Source organism: Taudactylus pleione, unplaced genomic scaffold (assembly GCF_031769625.1).
Source record: "Taudactylus pleione unplaced genomic scaffold, aTauple2 ptg000032l, whole genome shotgun sequence".
Lineage (NCBI taxonomy): Eukaryota > Metazoa > Chordata > Amphibia > Anura > Myobatrachidae > Taudactylus > Taudactylus pleione.
Genome location: NW_028284434.1, coordinates 48,376,912 through 48,392,484, shown reverse-complemented (window position 1 = coordinate 48,392,484; position 15,573 = coordinate 48,376,912). Strand labels below are relative to the sequence as shown.

Sequence of the window (15,573 nt, the reverse complement as noted above, 5' to 3'; positions counted from 1 at the left end):
TTTTTAACCTTCCCTGGCTTATGACTTCCATTATATAGCACTTTAGGAATGAATCCTAACAATAAGGGTCCTGTGTACTCACAAAGCCGATGCACCTACAAATCACATAAAGCCAGTATATTGAATAATTTATATTTCAAAACTGCTACCTACTTTTCAAAAGGAACAATTTCTGTATAAGAACTGTTTTTAAAATAATATTTTGGAGCAGATTCCATTTCAGACCTTAGAACTAGATTATAAAGCATTTGCTTTATGTATGGTGATTAAACACAGTAACAAGGTAATTGTTGGAAGTGAGTAATTAGACAATACAAAAGGTAGTTCAAATCGTGCAAAATTCTTTAATCCTCTTTCAATTACATTTCAAATATTCCCTATAGTATATACCTGAGATAACTACAAGGTAACCAACAAGCAGCCTACTCCAAAAACACTGTCCATTATGGTAGCAGCTGCTTAGATCCATCAAAGTATAGGGCTAAAAGTTACCATTCAATTTAGAATGAACAGTTGGTGCTAGGTGAGTGCCCATGATATGGAACACAATTAGCCAGCAGCAAGGATTGGTAGCCGTATCCTGCCTAGTTTATGGACCTCTGGTCATCCTCGTCATTTAGAATAGGCGTTGTATCAGATTCAGAGTTAGGTTCTCGCTCTGCCTGAGGTCTCCTCTTTGTCATTTTGTTCAGTGTACCTCCCTGGGGACGAGTGGAATGAATATATTAGTACAGGACCCACAAACAATATTTAAAAATGGTTAATGATCACACTGCAACAGTTTATATCCAGTGACCGAGCAGCTTGAGCTCTTGGATGAGCATTGCACATATATGTTTGAGATTGGACAGACCTTAGAAAATTATTATATGGGGGGGGGGAGGGAGCAGAAGGGTCACTGCTGGCTGTCTGCTCTGTGCAAACAGCATGATCTATACAAAAACAGGACATAAAAATGGACAATATTCTTTCCATAGGGGGACACAGGGACAACGCTGGGGTATAGCGCTGCGCAGAAGGAATGGGAACCAAACAGTTAATATATTTTTCAGACCTCAGAGCAGCGCAGCCTCCTACTCCCCTATATCCCAGCCAGGCCAGTTTTTCGTTTGGTGCCAGCAGGAGCTGGGCGCACTTAAACAGGAGGCTACTTATGCAGCCTTAGATTTTTTTATTTTAATTTGAGTGGCAGCGCAGAGCATCCTATAGGACACTCAGTGATGCTGCTCCACCAAACCCTGGAGCTGGTGATTTCGGCCGGGTCCTCAGGCAGAGGACACCAGACGCAGCTGGACACCAGGGGAGAACAGGCAAGACTGCTCCCTGCTTGGTCTCCAGCGTGGGTGGGTCTCTGAAAAGCATGGGACAGGGCCACCCACAACCCTGCTAGACCACCAGGGCACATACGGTAACAGGGCACTGCATGTCAGCATCCATTTGCCCTGGGGGATCCATGTCAGTAGGAGGAGGTGGGCTTGCCCTGTTAGCTCCTTCCCCATCCCCTGGTGCAGTCCCTCAGAGACTTCCCACCAGAGGGTTGTTCCTCCTCCACTCCCTCCCACAGAGAAGCTGAGCGGCCATTTTCTGTGCATTAGCCAGCTGCAGCTAGTCTCTGGAGAGCTGGGTTTCTCTCTCCCTGTATAAAGCACTACCAGGTCACGTTATACGGTTTGGGCTCCTTCCAGACGACTGGGGCATGTCCTGTTGAGCACTTACTGCCCATTATTTCTGTATGCATTGAATGTGCTGTGTGCTTGTTCTTATAGTAAGGTATGCTTTATCCTTTTGCCTGTCATTCTTTTCTGTCCTGTTAACACTGTACCGTTTGAGTGGCTAAAGCCATCGGCAGTTGGTCAGACAACCCTAGAGGAGGGTCTCTCCTCTGGTACTCCCAGGAACCAGTTGTTGTCCCTAGTGGCGCATATCAAGGAGGTGGCTTCCTATCTGGACCAGGCAGCCCTTGACACTAGTATCCTAACCTCCAAAGTGTCAGCTTCCTCCGTTGCAGCTAGGACAGCCCTCTGGCTTCATTCCTGGCGCACTAACTCAGATTCTAAAAAGGCTCTGGAGGATCTTCCCTTACATTTTCTTTAGCCCAGAATTGGACAAGATTATTGACAAGGTGGAGGCATCCAAGACGGCTTTTCTGCCTTCTGCGGTGGCCCTAGGTCACGGGTGTCTACTTTTCGCTCCTTTCGTCCGCAAGGAAAGGCCAGGGGCCAGTCTATCTCCAGGTCCCAGGTTTCTTCCTCCAAAAGGTAGCATTCCACCACAAAGCCTGCCGACAAGCCCACCGCTTGATGGGGTGGGCCTCCACCTGGGGGACCCAAGTGTGAGAGGCCGGCTTCTGCTTTTCTCAGAAACCTGGCTGGCGACCACATTGGATGCCTGGGTATGGGAGGTGGTTTATCAGGGCTAAGCTCTTCCGAAGACATCCTCCATTCACTCCTGCATGCGGATCCTGGGCACTCTGGTCTCCACCTTCGACATGGTGGAGTATGCCCAGTTTTCACTTCCGACCACTTCAGAGGGAAGTTCTGACTCGATGGAACGTTTCCCATCTCCAGATCACGTCGCAGACTATCATTCTCTCTCGGGAGGTACGGTGCTCTCAAGTACCGACCCTTCTGGGTTCAAGATTGGGTCCTTCTTACCACTGAAGCAAGCATTTGGGGGTTGAGTTCTCAGTGCAGCTCAGAAGTGTCCCCTCCCTTAGGGGATTTGGGTTGGGACGTCCCCAGTGTTGTCCCCGTTTCCCTGATGGAAAAAAACTAAAAGGAAATTATGTTCTTACCTAGTTAAATGCTTTTCTTTGAGTTCCATAGGGGACACAGGGTGCCCACCCTGATGCACCTGGCTTGCGGGGGTTTTGTTCTGTTTCCCTTTTCCATCTCTGCTGGGTGTTTGGATCAGTGCGTGTGCCGGTCTTCCTTCTCCTTTCTCACTCCTGGCCTGGGCTTGCTAACTCCACAGGCCTGGGGGTGGGGTATAGGGGAAAAGGAGGCTGAGCTGCTCTGAAGTCTGAAAAAGATGAACTGTTTGGTGCCCAGTCCTATACCCCAGCATTGTCCCTGTGCCCCCGATGGAACTCGCAGAAAAGGATTTAACCAAGTAAGAACATAACTCTCCTTTTTCACCTTTACTTCCTAGCACAGGACACAAGGAAACAGGTTACTGTCTCACATCCCCAAATCTGTCATACTAATGCACTAGTTACTTTGTTCTTCTGCCGTGTTGCCATCATCAATGAATTAACAACACTGAAAGACGTTTGGCGGTGTATTTACTAACTGGCAGTTTATAATGGCCAGCTTTCTCCAATAGTTTTAAAACGGCAACAGGAACCTGTGCTAAACAAGCCTAATTTAGCATTGATTCCTGTTGCCATTTTAAGACTACTTGTTTAGCACAGATAATGGATAACAGCCACTTTGACAAACCGTCCCTTTGACTCAACGCCACCGATTTAACTGATGCAGCTACAAACTGTCTACTTCTCCCAGCCATTACCTGTTTCCTGTCCACAATGTTCAAGGTAACAGAAGTGACGATGCAGGCGATGGTATTTGCCAGCATGAAAATCATCATTTGTTGCCAGCGCCAGAGTGGGATCTTTGATTCACTGCGTCAAGAGGAAGAAAGACATTTTAGCGCAGACAGCTCCAAGTCAATTACAATAAGCTGCAATTATTACTAACTGATCAGATCCTACTGTGTCCATATATCGAAGAATAGGATGATCAGTGTGCTTTGACCTATTATTCCTCCACGGGACACACCATATGTAAGTTTGCACATACCTTGATTTAGTACCAAGAATTCTGCCAACAATAAGGTTAGAAAGCCCGATCATCTGCACAGAGGTGGCCAGACCCATGGCGGTTCCCAGAGTAGCTTGTGGGACCACAAGAGGGATAGAAGGCCACATACTTGCCTGTCGAGAGAGAGGATCAATTAGTAGCTGTGGCACAAATGGGTCTGATGTATGTAGGACCCTGCCAAGTCGCTACCCGCTGCAAGACCATGGTGCTAGGTATGCAAAATCCAGTACCCCAGAGGTTCCCAAACTCTGCCATTACAGTCCAGGTTTTAAGGATATCTATAGTTGAGCACAGGTGACTTACTTAGCACCTCAGTCAACCAGAACCATTTGGACTCAAGCATTGATAGCCTCAAAACCTGAACAGTAATGGCGGAGTATGGGAAACTCTGCAATACCCCATTACTGAGACAACATAATCTAGTGATGGACTAGGCTGCAAGGATATTACTCTGCTGAACAAAACTATTCCTACAATTGGCCTGGGACTTTGTCCATTCTTAATGTATAAACTATAAAGTTACTCAACACCCACCCACTGAAAAAAATATTTTTGTCAGGTTGCCAAGGATATTTTAATGAATTTAGGGTATTCTGCGGTTGCTGAATTAAAAAATGAAAGTAGTTTTTCTGAATTGGCTCTAGTCCATGCGATAATGGATACCCTCAAGTAACAGGGACTTAGCCAAAACGTGTGCATATGGGAATCTATCAGAACATCCTAGAAGGTGAGACACGTCAATATTCTAGGTGTTCACTCCATCATTCTAGAATATTCCCCCTCCGTATATAAGTGATTGGCCACCCAACCAGCAATCAGTTGTAGGTATTCTCTATTAACTTGCCACTCTAGTTAATAGAACACCAGTTTACTACAGAGGAAATGTAAGTAGGTCTCCGGATTGGAATGGGATTGTTATGCCGGCAGGACGGAATCCCAAAAACGGAGGTAAGGATGCCTAACCCTAACCTACTCCCGTTAGTGCCTAACCCCTACCCCCCCCCCCCCCCACCCCATTTCCCTAACCTTCCCCGGGGGCCCTAAACCTAACCCCCCCCATCCCCGGGCTAAGTGAATACCTAACCCGTGTGCAACGAACGGGATGGCGGGGGTCTGGGTTCCGGCATTGTGATTCTGACTCGTCGGTATCTCGACCCCTGTCATTAATCCGTAGCCGGCATTCTGTCGTCGGGATTGTGCCCGCCGGTCACATAACTACATCCCCTCCGGATAACCTCTTCCAGGCGCCTTATTAGGGGGCTACTCTGGTCAATTCCTAGTAGTGAGTAGTCCTGTCACACTACCTTGAAGAAGGGAGAGGCCACTCCTGAAATGCGTAGGTGAAGTGTGACCGGACTACTCAACACTAGGAATTGACTAGAGTAGCCCCCTAATAAGGAGCCTGGAAGAGGTTATCCGGAGACCTCCACCACATATCATCTACGGGCCCTTATGAGAGGGACTTCTGGTAATTCCCCAATTTTATCAGTGTCCATTGTGTTATGTTTATGAAGGATTGTGTATTATGCTAAATGCACTATTTTTTTGTCATACTGTGGAGAAATACATTTTATGTTACCATATTACACTATGCCATGCGTATTATGTTTTGCATGTGATAGATCACTATCATCCATTAAAGATCTACCTATATAAGACAGTTTCTTTGCTTCAGTAAGGGAAGTATAGCCTTTCGATTTACTTTGTTGTGTGACACTAGCGCATCAGAGTTAAAATACACAAATATTGATGAGTAGTTAGAAGGGTATAGACTATTTGGTTGCTGCTTCATAGGTGTCAGGGCGCCCAAGGCCACATCCGTAACCATATTATATAAAATGTAAGTAGGGTTTATATTCAATTTACTTTTGTATAATATTTAATAGAGAACATTAGTTGAGTCAGTCTAGAGAACACTCTGCATAGTTGAATTTGCTAAAATGACACATCAAGGGTGCAATTATTACACCAATAGAATTCCACCACTAGGAGTTCATTAGAACCTAACAACAACATATTCTTGTTCAGCATGCAATAGTATAGAACAAACTAAAACAAATATGTAATACAACAGTAAAGGGTTCCCACTTTATTGCAATATATAGGGACTGTACTTATCCAAAGCTCCTGGCTGTATTCCTCTACTGTAGGATTACTGTACACAAGCATGCATCACAATATTCAGAGGTTCACTGGCACTTGCTAGAATACACATATTGTTTTTACAGACTATAGGAGACTCCATACTTTACCGCAGCAAAGGAGTAAGTGACACCAAGCCATAATGTGGACACCAGTGGGGGGACAAAGGTAAACGCCAGCAGGGCAAACACAGGCAGCGTGGATACAGCACAGAGGGCAGCCAGCACCCCTCTCATCCCTACATAGTCCTAAAAGAGAAAAGTGACAAAACACAATACTCTTTGTGACTTAATAAATACAAGAGTGTCTGCAAGTGAGGTGGTCCGAGTTCATGGTGAGACTGTTCACGTACAGATGTGTCCTTACACATCTTTGCAGTCGCACTAAAAAGCCCCTCTTGGCGTGCCAGGTCCCGTGAGACTCTGCTAGCTGCCAGTACGCACCAGCAGACTGTGCTGATTAATTTGATATGCAACACTTGTCTATCTGTGTGCGGCTGAGCCTCTGAATCTGTATACAAAGTACTACAATGTAGTGGCCGCAGCTTTTTCCATTCCCAGTTCCATTGTGCTTCATATACAGACCAGGTGCACACAGATATACAAGTGTAGCATATCACATTAATCAGCACAATCTGCTGGTGCGTCCTAGTCACATCACATTGCAAATTACAGGCATTTTCGCAAACACAAGAGCAGAGTAGCACGGGACCTCTCGGCTCACTCACGCCAGGCAAGTCGCGCTGTTTGGCATAATAAGACTAGATGCATGAGGACACATCTGTACAATTAGATATCCTAGAATAAAGGAGTTCATTAAAAGACACTTACAATTAATATCCCAACAGCCGCAGATAGCACTAGAGAACTGTCGTATACAGCCCCAGCAATATAGGATGCCGTCTGCTGGTCGTAACCTGAGTATTTGTCCTGAATGAATTTGCTGGTAAAAAAATAAAAAACAGTGATCAGCTGGACACAACTTTCAGTGCAAAATCTGCATAGTAACAGCCGGCAGCGTACCAGGTGGTATTTCAATTCTTCCGTTTGTTGTATACTCTGTGGTACATGATAGGCAGGGTGTTCCAACTTCCTACCCAGGGAGACATTTATACACCTGGAGATTTGTTTTACCCACTAACTGCTGGAGCAAGCTCGATTTCATTAGCATGGTGACACAGCAGATGAAGATTGTTCCTGCTCCGCTAACACTGCCAGTCATCACAGGCATGTTGGCACCTTGTCTCTGCCACTCCAATAGGGTAGTGCATTCAGAGATGAGGGACTCTCCGGAACGTATAGGGGGAATGACCCCTGAAAGGGGACAAGAGCATGGAATTCCAGTGGCCTGATCCCCCCCGTTTTAAGGTCTTACTTGCATGGGTTGGCTATAAGTCATAGACAGAATTGCTTTTACTTACCTAGCATCTGCCACGAATGGAAAGACTCCATTGTAGAAGAACATGATGGTCAGCACCAACAGCCAGTAACGCAAAGGTAAGCGACGAATATCCTGTACTCGCTGAAAATCAGACATTTCAAAACCGATCATTATCAGTCACAGCCAACAATTGTATATCATGTTATACTGCAGCCACAACCAGCCAATAAGGATATAATTAGTAAAACGCAGACTGGTAGGCATACATTACAAGGGATGTAACATTTACAATACAACACACAATGATTTGGGAGCTGCAGAGGATTCTGGGTAAAGCGATACAAATAATAGTTTGAAGGAGTTTCTTGCTCACCACTTTCTTGGATGCCTCTTGGATTGATCCATCGAGACCCAGCTGTTTCATGCCCACTATATCCAACACGCTGACTGTGATCGCAGAGGAAAAGCCCAGGACACACAATAAGGTCCCTAACATAGGATAACAGATAAATTATAAAGCGCTAAGACCATGTATAGACATAGGTATGTAACAAAGCAACATTTAAATAATATTAAAAATTAAGAGCTGCAGGGAAGACTTGTAATAGGCCACTCACCTCCCCAAAGAGTCCACTGCATGCCGTAGTGATCTTCAAACCGCTGAGTGAGGAAGAAGTTCAGGACGCTGCCCAGCCGAGAGAAAGAGAGAGTCAGCCCAAAGGCCAACGCTAATTCTTTGCCTTTGAACCAGAAGGCTGTGATCCGGTTCTGTACAACTGACAAAATGAGGTTGGGAGACAAGGGTGAAGTGAAAGTCAGTTCTGCACATAACAGGTGTTTATGAAACTGGAACTTGAATCATAGGAGAAGTTACTAACATACAGAAGCACAACATGTAACCTGGAGGCCTGAGAAACTTACTTGTCAGTGATCCATTCCCAGAGCCAAACAACAGGCGTCCTGTTAACATCAGAGGCAGTAGGTAGGGCGTTCCTTTAAAGTGTGAACCCAGTGCAAATATGGAGGAGCCCAGGACAGTCAGGAAGGAAAACAGGAACAGGCCGACTGAAAGAATTCCAATATTTGGCATCATTAGCGTGTACATTTAAACCAATCCGTTAAGGTGTTGTAAATGGAGTATTTGGGCTTCCGTATATTAATATCAGAACGGTATAGTGTGTGCGCTGGCAGTTAGATAAAGCAATGGCTCAACAGAAGACCCAACTTAGGCATAGGATAAAATTCAACTACTACTATTACTGGTTGCAGAATATGCACCTGGAAAAAAAATATTGTGTTATGTTAATGGAGTATTTGCAAAAAAAGCAGGGTTTTTTTTTTGCCCCGCTGCAGTGCTGTAGGGTTTGCCAGGCTGCGGTGCTATAGGGTTTGCCCCGCTGCAGTGCTGTAGGGTTTGCCAGGCTGCGGTGCTATAGGGTTTGCCCCGCTGCAGTGCTGTAGGGTTTGCCAGGCTGCGGTGCTATAGGGTTTGCCAGGCTGCGGTGCTATAGGGTTTGCCAGGCTGCGGTGCTATAGGGTTTGCCCCGCTGCAGTGCAATATTTTTTGCTCCTCTGCAGATTCTGCAACCAGGTGAAGATTACACCTAACACTGTATCAGCCCTGGAGAGAGCAACATTTGAAGGCTGGAAATAAAAGGCATGTTATACATTCTGCAGGAGTTTCAACATTTAAATGAGAGTCACTGGTACAGGTTTGTGTCCCTTACATGCCCTGTAATAACTCACATCGGTTTCCAAGCTTGTCAATGAGAAATCCAGCCATGATGACCACCAAGGCGTTCCTGAGAAAGAAAGACAGAAAAGACGCAGTCAGTTCCCACGATGACACAAGCCGACAGGAACATACATGGACAGAGGCACATACTAGTGCTCCTTACCTACGTAAATCAGCCCCCCCCCCTTATTACAGCAAAAGATCCATCCACTATATACGTCTCCAATCTTATTAAGTGAACAACATGTTTTACGAAAAATAGGCCTGATTTAGATGTGGACGCAATGCCGCTATTTACACAGATTGAGCAATTGTTAGCCATTGCGCACGCGCAGAGATTGAATGGCGATTACTCTCACACAGAGAATTCACTAGCAAAGGGAGTGACAGGTAGTCAACATTTGGGGGAGGTCATAAAGAAAAATGCAGGTGTATCGGACACTTTTCTGGGTGTGCATAAATTAGCCACTGTGTCCTTGCTGGCAGCAGGAGAGCTCTCTGCTATGTCTGTGGCAGCTTAGACTTAGAAGGCTGATGGCCGCCTCATCTGCGTTCCATGTTCCCAGTTTTGTGCGTGAGCAGCGGATGCGAGATGCCATCAGTGGGCGTCTCTAAGCACTGGACTGTGGGTGGGTCATTAGCAAAATTTTGCAATTGTAATCAGACCTAATATCATTACTTTCAAAATAATTGCTTAGTAAAACACTATGAAGTCACAAGCGAGCCGCCCAGGCTGTGAAGAGTGCAGCGTATTATACAGCATGTTCCTTATACTCACGTCCAGGCATAGATGGCGTATAACAGGTTATACTGCTCTGGGGTCATCCCAAGCCCCTCCACGCAGCCTGTACTGTGGTTACCGCTGTGCGTGCTATTGGGGTGACTCCCATTAGTACAAGTCAGGTTCTGAAGATAGTTTAAGAAATTAGAGAAAATGTGTCTTTTATTACAAAATATATGTATAACAAGTCAACAAAGTTTTGTACACATCCAGAATATTAATGCAACAAAGAAGGCAAAAAAAAAAAAAAAAAACCTTTGCTATCAAATTGCACACACTCAACGCTGCTGACTCAGATATGCACAAAATGCCGGAGTAGCCTCATGTCACTTATCTCTGGGACCATACAAACCAATCACTCACAGTATTTTTTTTAAATCGCTATTAGTACATAAGTACTGTTTCATAGTGGTCTTTGCGAAATGTACAGAAAACATTTATATAAAACAACAATAGTTCTACCAGGGGTCTATGTACTAAGCAGTGTTAGGAGACAGAGTGAAAAGTGATAAGGTGCCAGCCAATCAGCTCCCAACTGTCATTTTTCAAGCCTGTGAGATGACAGTTGGGAGCTGATTGGCTGGCACCTTATCACTTTTCACTCTGTCTCCTAACATTGCTTAGTAAATAGACACCCCAGACTTTTATATGAGTAAGCCCTAGATAGTGATCATTCTAGGTCCAGCACCGGGCGTGGACGAAAAGGGGAAAGGGGGGGGGGGGGTGGCATTGAGACTTGTCCCCTTTTCCTCACTTCTGGGGGTGTGCCAGCAATTACGGACATGCTGGGCTACCCCCAAAGCTCTCCACTCGCTGTGGCGTGCACATGCGCACTGCATATATTCACTGGCAGTGAGCGATCCACCGCAACTTTTCCCACCGGCGGGACACTGCGGTACTTGACAGGCTGGGCACATATGAAATCAGGTAGGACGCGGCACCCTGCTAAAGCAGCCTAGTGGGAACGCTACCTATTGAGGTAATATAAGTGGTGGGGGGAAACATTCATGTAAATGTCATTAGAAGCATAGGGATACCACAGTCTGCACCGGGCAATTCCATTGTACCTTGCTGGATAGCTGTAACCTTACATTCTCTTAACAACAAAATGTTAATTACTGATGCATTCAGATTAATAGAAGACATGGGAATAGAGATTAATACCGGGTTTACAGTATTTGGCAACTAGCAGCAACCCTGAGGCTATTTGTAATGGACTGGCAAAATGTCAGATACCTTTAAGCCGGATATTATTTCCCCCCACCTGCCTAATAAGATGATACATGGAAGAACTGCAAGACAAGCTTTTCCAAGCAAAAGTCATTTTAATGAGGAAAAACTATGTTAAAAGCTCAGCAAAGAATCACAGCGCAGTGATTTAGGTTTATTAAGAATTTTTCATGAGACAGGAATACATTCAGTGATGTGATCTGGGGAACAGACTGGACACTAACCCCTTGGAACTGGTCCTGGAGAACGCTGGGAATATCAAAGCAGAAATAGGAGCCAAAAGTGAGCATACAGTTGAAGAACAGCACCACAAACCGGTAATACCCTGCAAGGGAAGGAGAGGTATTATTACATGCTTGTTGTAGAGTCAGTACACATGTTATACAGTGCTGCCCACTGGGACAGGTGGGTGTGTACTGAGGGCCCAGTAAAGCTGAACTTGGTCTCAAAATGGCTGCCTCCATTATGAGCCATCATTTCACCAGGAAAAAATGTCTATACTGAGCCAGAACAATTAATGATTTACTATATATGCACAATATAGAAATAACTTATTCTGCACTTCACTGAGAAATTTAGTGATTCACATCAGTCCCTGCCCCAGCGGAGCTTACAATCTACATTCACACTCGGGTTACATTTTGTGTCAGAAGCCAGTTAACCTACCAGTACGTTTTTGGACTGTGAGGAAACCAGTCTGGGAGTAAACCCATGCAAACACAGAGATAACATATAAACTCCACACAGATAGGGCATAGGTGGAATAATCCATGACCTCAGCATTGTGAGGAAGCAATGTTAATCACTGTGCCATTGCGCTGCCATATTTTTATACCCCATTATTGATAAGACTGTGACATACTGTATTGTGCAGCTCTGTAAATTGAAGGAGCCCTGATATATAATGACTGATACAGAGGGTAAAGATGGTGCTGTCCAGATGAGCTTACAATCTAAGGGATTTGGGTAGCACCATAAATAAGGTAGTGTGATGACAATTGTAGCTGCTTGTGGGGAAAGAACATGTATCTACTGTAACCAGCCACCAATAATAAGCCAGCCATTGGTGACTGGCATTTCTGAATAGCTGCAGGTGGTGCCACACAGCTGGAACGAAGGGAGATAGTGCACGGATAGGCTTGAATGTTGGAACAGACCAGACTCCTGCCTCCACTGTCTTTAGGTGACTTGTGAATCTTGAATGAAACTTGGAAAAATGTATACCCTCATACTTTGTCTGTTAGAATATATTTAATACACAGTGGTTACTAAACAAATAGTTAGAAAATGTTGCTTTTTTACAATTAAGACAGCTTTTTTTTTTTCCATTTATTCAGCTGTCCTCATTTTGCAGTGTCAAAAGATGAAGGGGATCCAGAATAAATGACTTCCAAAATACCTCATTATATAAGTTATTGATGGATGTCTTGCAGTAAAAATAAAAAATGATATTACAGCTTACACTACTGAGGTATTATATGTAAAGTCAACATCTATAGCAAATCTGTACATTAAAGGGGCTGTGCAGCCGCTTGTAAGCTTGTGCACTATAGAGAATGGGACGAGGAAGCTTTGGAACCATGATTTATTTGTGTCTATAGTGCTGCTTATCAAGGAGGGCAGAGGAGATGGGAGCACATAACTACAATGGTTATGCAATAAACCTCTGAATAAAGACTGACCGGTATTTATTTCTATGCTGTCAGTGATGCTATAACATCATTAGGGTCTGATGCAGTTTCTTACAATTATTATGTACTTTTAATAAATAAAAAATAATGACACTGTAGCCACCTTACAAACTCCAATTACTGTATTTAGTGCAGTTTATCTTTAATATGAAATAAATGTGTGTGATTTTAGGGGAATGCCAGAACACGGTTCATTGGGGTACTGGCATCAGTCCTTTCCATAGGTCCTCCAGTTTAGATAAAGGTCGAGAGTTACTGGATCAAAGTATTAATGAAAGCTGACAAAGCAGTGTGCATCAGCTCGCCTCTGACCTGGTGGGGGATAACCAGATGCTTAGATGGCAAAATAGGCCGAAAGAACATCCCTCCGCCTGAGCTTTCACCTCCTTCACGACTCACTCATGTCACCACTATTGTGTAACAGGAATAACATTTAATGACAATGTGACCCTGATCTTACACAGCACTACAACTAGTGTTGTGCTCGCCTTACATCAATGGCCATAATCACACAATCACACCGCTCAGCAGCCTTCAGCAAACAAATGACAACAAAACACTAAACAGCTGCAAAGTACAGCGTATTATAGCAATGCCATTGGTTATTAGTATTCCAAGTATAGTTTCCATACACAGTTTATCCATACAGATCTTTACACCACAGGGTCACTGGGAAAGTAATAATAGATTCAATAAATACACCAGTTGGGACATAATATACAGAGTGAGCCTGCAATGATTAAATAAAGTGCAATGTTACAAAGTGCAAAAAAACCCAAAAACGGATTAACACCTCTGGATAGGTCAGTACTGACAGTCAGGGATCATTAGTAATATTGTGTGTGTAACAGCCGCTTTACTCCAGCAGGAAGCTCCCATCACGTGATCCCTGGGATGTTTAAACCAGATGAAAACAGTCACGTGACGGGGGAAGAGTCTCGCACACACAGGTTACTGGTGTTGGGTAGTTTAGGAGACATCTCTCCGATGTACTTACCTCTCTCCGCTGGAACAGCCATGATTCCCCTTGTTTACTCTGTAAAGCAGACACATGGGTACCATTACAATGCAAAACAGCATAGTACTCGTCACACACAGCCATGTACTTGAACTACTGCTGCATACCCCCAACTACGGTACTTACACACACGCAGCGGCTCCCAGCGCACGGACCGGCCACACACAGGCGCAGCCGCTGCGCTCCGACTACCAAAGCATCAGCGGTAGGTGACAGACAGCGGCTAGCCACGCCCACGGGAGCGCCGGCAATCTGAATGCCCGGCTCCGCCCAGCATATACTGAACCCTGCACCGATCTACTGCTAAACCACAGCGCCATGCCCAGAATGCCCACAGGGGGGCGCGCCGGAGAGAACTTGCCTTTCATACTGCTGAGAAGAATGAGATCATTACAGGACACAACACTCATAAAGCATTTGTAGAAGATATATATATTTCTACATCAGGGTCCATAGGGTATCCACAGGATACCTTGGGGTATGGGTGATGACGTCAGGCATCGGGCACCATAGAGTTAAAGTTTTCAGCCTCCCAGGATGCACCAGGGTCCCCCTCCTATACCCCGCCCCCGAGCCAAGGCATCTCAGTTTTCGTTGGTGCCCGGCTCAGAGTCGGAGCACCTGTTTAGAGGGGGGCTAATGGATAGCCCCTGAAGTTTTCTTCACAGCAGCTGTGGCTGCCCATCTGGAAATACAGCATGGACAGTCAATACTGACGTCCATGCTGTCTTCCCTACACCCCCGCCGGTACCAGAGCGCCGGTACTGATCTGGGGATGCTGGTAAGGTGTTTTGGACCATGGCCGGATTCAAGGGGGCAGCAGGTAAGTAGCGGGGTCCCGCGGTGGGTCCCTGCTGAGCACATGGTACAGAGTCCCCAGGCAGGGGGCTCCCTGGGGACTGGCTGCAGCGTGGAGCCAGGTAACTAACCTGCGCTTCCACTACCCCCCTGGGACAGCGGACCTTGGCTGAGCGGTAGTGCTGCGGCGTCCCAGGGGTTAATTGCATGCTAGGGGAGCACGTCTTCCCAGTAACACAGCCGGCGCCTCCCCCGCTGCACACAGCCCTCTCTGCATCTGCTGACTTGCCCTGTGGCAGCGCTCCTCCCCCAGGCCGACCTCCTATCTGCTCCTCGGTGGCCGTCTTTGCTGAAGCATGGTGAGCGCTGCTGGAAGCTGATGATCGGTGGCATTGCGGTCTGGGTCCCCCGGCATACCTCTCCTCCGTTGGTTACAGGTCTGTGTATGCAGCGCTGTGTCCTGCCAGGCTCTGTGTCTGCGTAGTTGAGGATCAGCGCTGATAGTGCAGGAATTGATTTCTTTGCATTTGATGTGACTTCTGCTAGCGTCTGCTGCCTGTACTTTCACTTTCTACTGTCAGCCATTTCACTGTCCCTGCTCTTCTTCTGCAAAAGCCCTTGCGGTGCGGTGATTGCAGGGTGGTTCTCCCACTATACTATCAAGTATCAGTGAGAGGGGTCACATACTTACCATCATGTCTGAGAGTGACTTTCCTCTCCAGCTTATGTTTACTACGTGCAAGGTACCAATAGCAGAAGGGGAGGGTAACGCGGAGGGGCTATGTCGACAGTGTTATTTATTGGCAAGGCCAATTACTGTCACGGCTCCGGTACAGGAACCGCCCTGGGCTTGTTTCACCAAAGCGCTTACAACCCTAGTGGGCCAGTTAGCTCCGCAGCCTGTGTTTTCACAGATGGGATTGTCTCAGCAGTCAGTAGTGTCGTCATCCATGCAGGGTTTCCCGAGACAATTGATG

General features: G+C 45.8%; 1 protein-coding gene across 2 annotated transcripts; it reads right to left on the bottom strand.

Annotated features, from left to right (window-relative positions):
- Positions 1-324: 324 nt before the first annotated feature.
- Positions 325-14,050, bottom strand: LOC148539083 (lysosomal dipeptide transporter MFSD1-like). 2 transcript variants are annotated; one of them, XM_088452074.1, is made up of 14 exons: positions 13,925-14,050; positions 13,778-13,816; positions 11,314-11,414; positions 9,857-9,984; positions 9,090-9,145; positions 8,265-8,408; positions 7,961-8,119; positions 7,717-7,832; positions 7,384-7,484; positions 6,794-6,905; positions 6,074-6,211; positions 3,801-3,934; positions 3,511-3,622; positions 325-701 (listed from the first exon to the last, which is right to left on the bottom strand). In XM_088452074.1, exons 2-14 carry the CDS (start codon positions 13,797-13,799, stop codon positions 585-587), a joined length of 1,440 nt encoding a protein of 479 aa, XP_088308200.1. In that variant the 5' UTR covers positions 13,800-13,816; positions 13,925-14,050; the 3' UTR covers positions 325-584. The 2 variants fall into 2 exon arrangements, with proteins under 2 accessions (XP_088308200.1, XP_088308201.1); XM_088452075.1 differs by lacking the exons at positions 13,778-13,816; positions 13,925-14,050 and adding an exon at positions 13,574-13,647.
- Between the last annotated feature and the right edge of the window lie 1,523 nt (positions 14,051-15,573).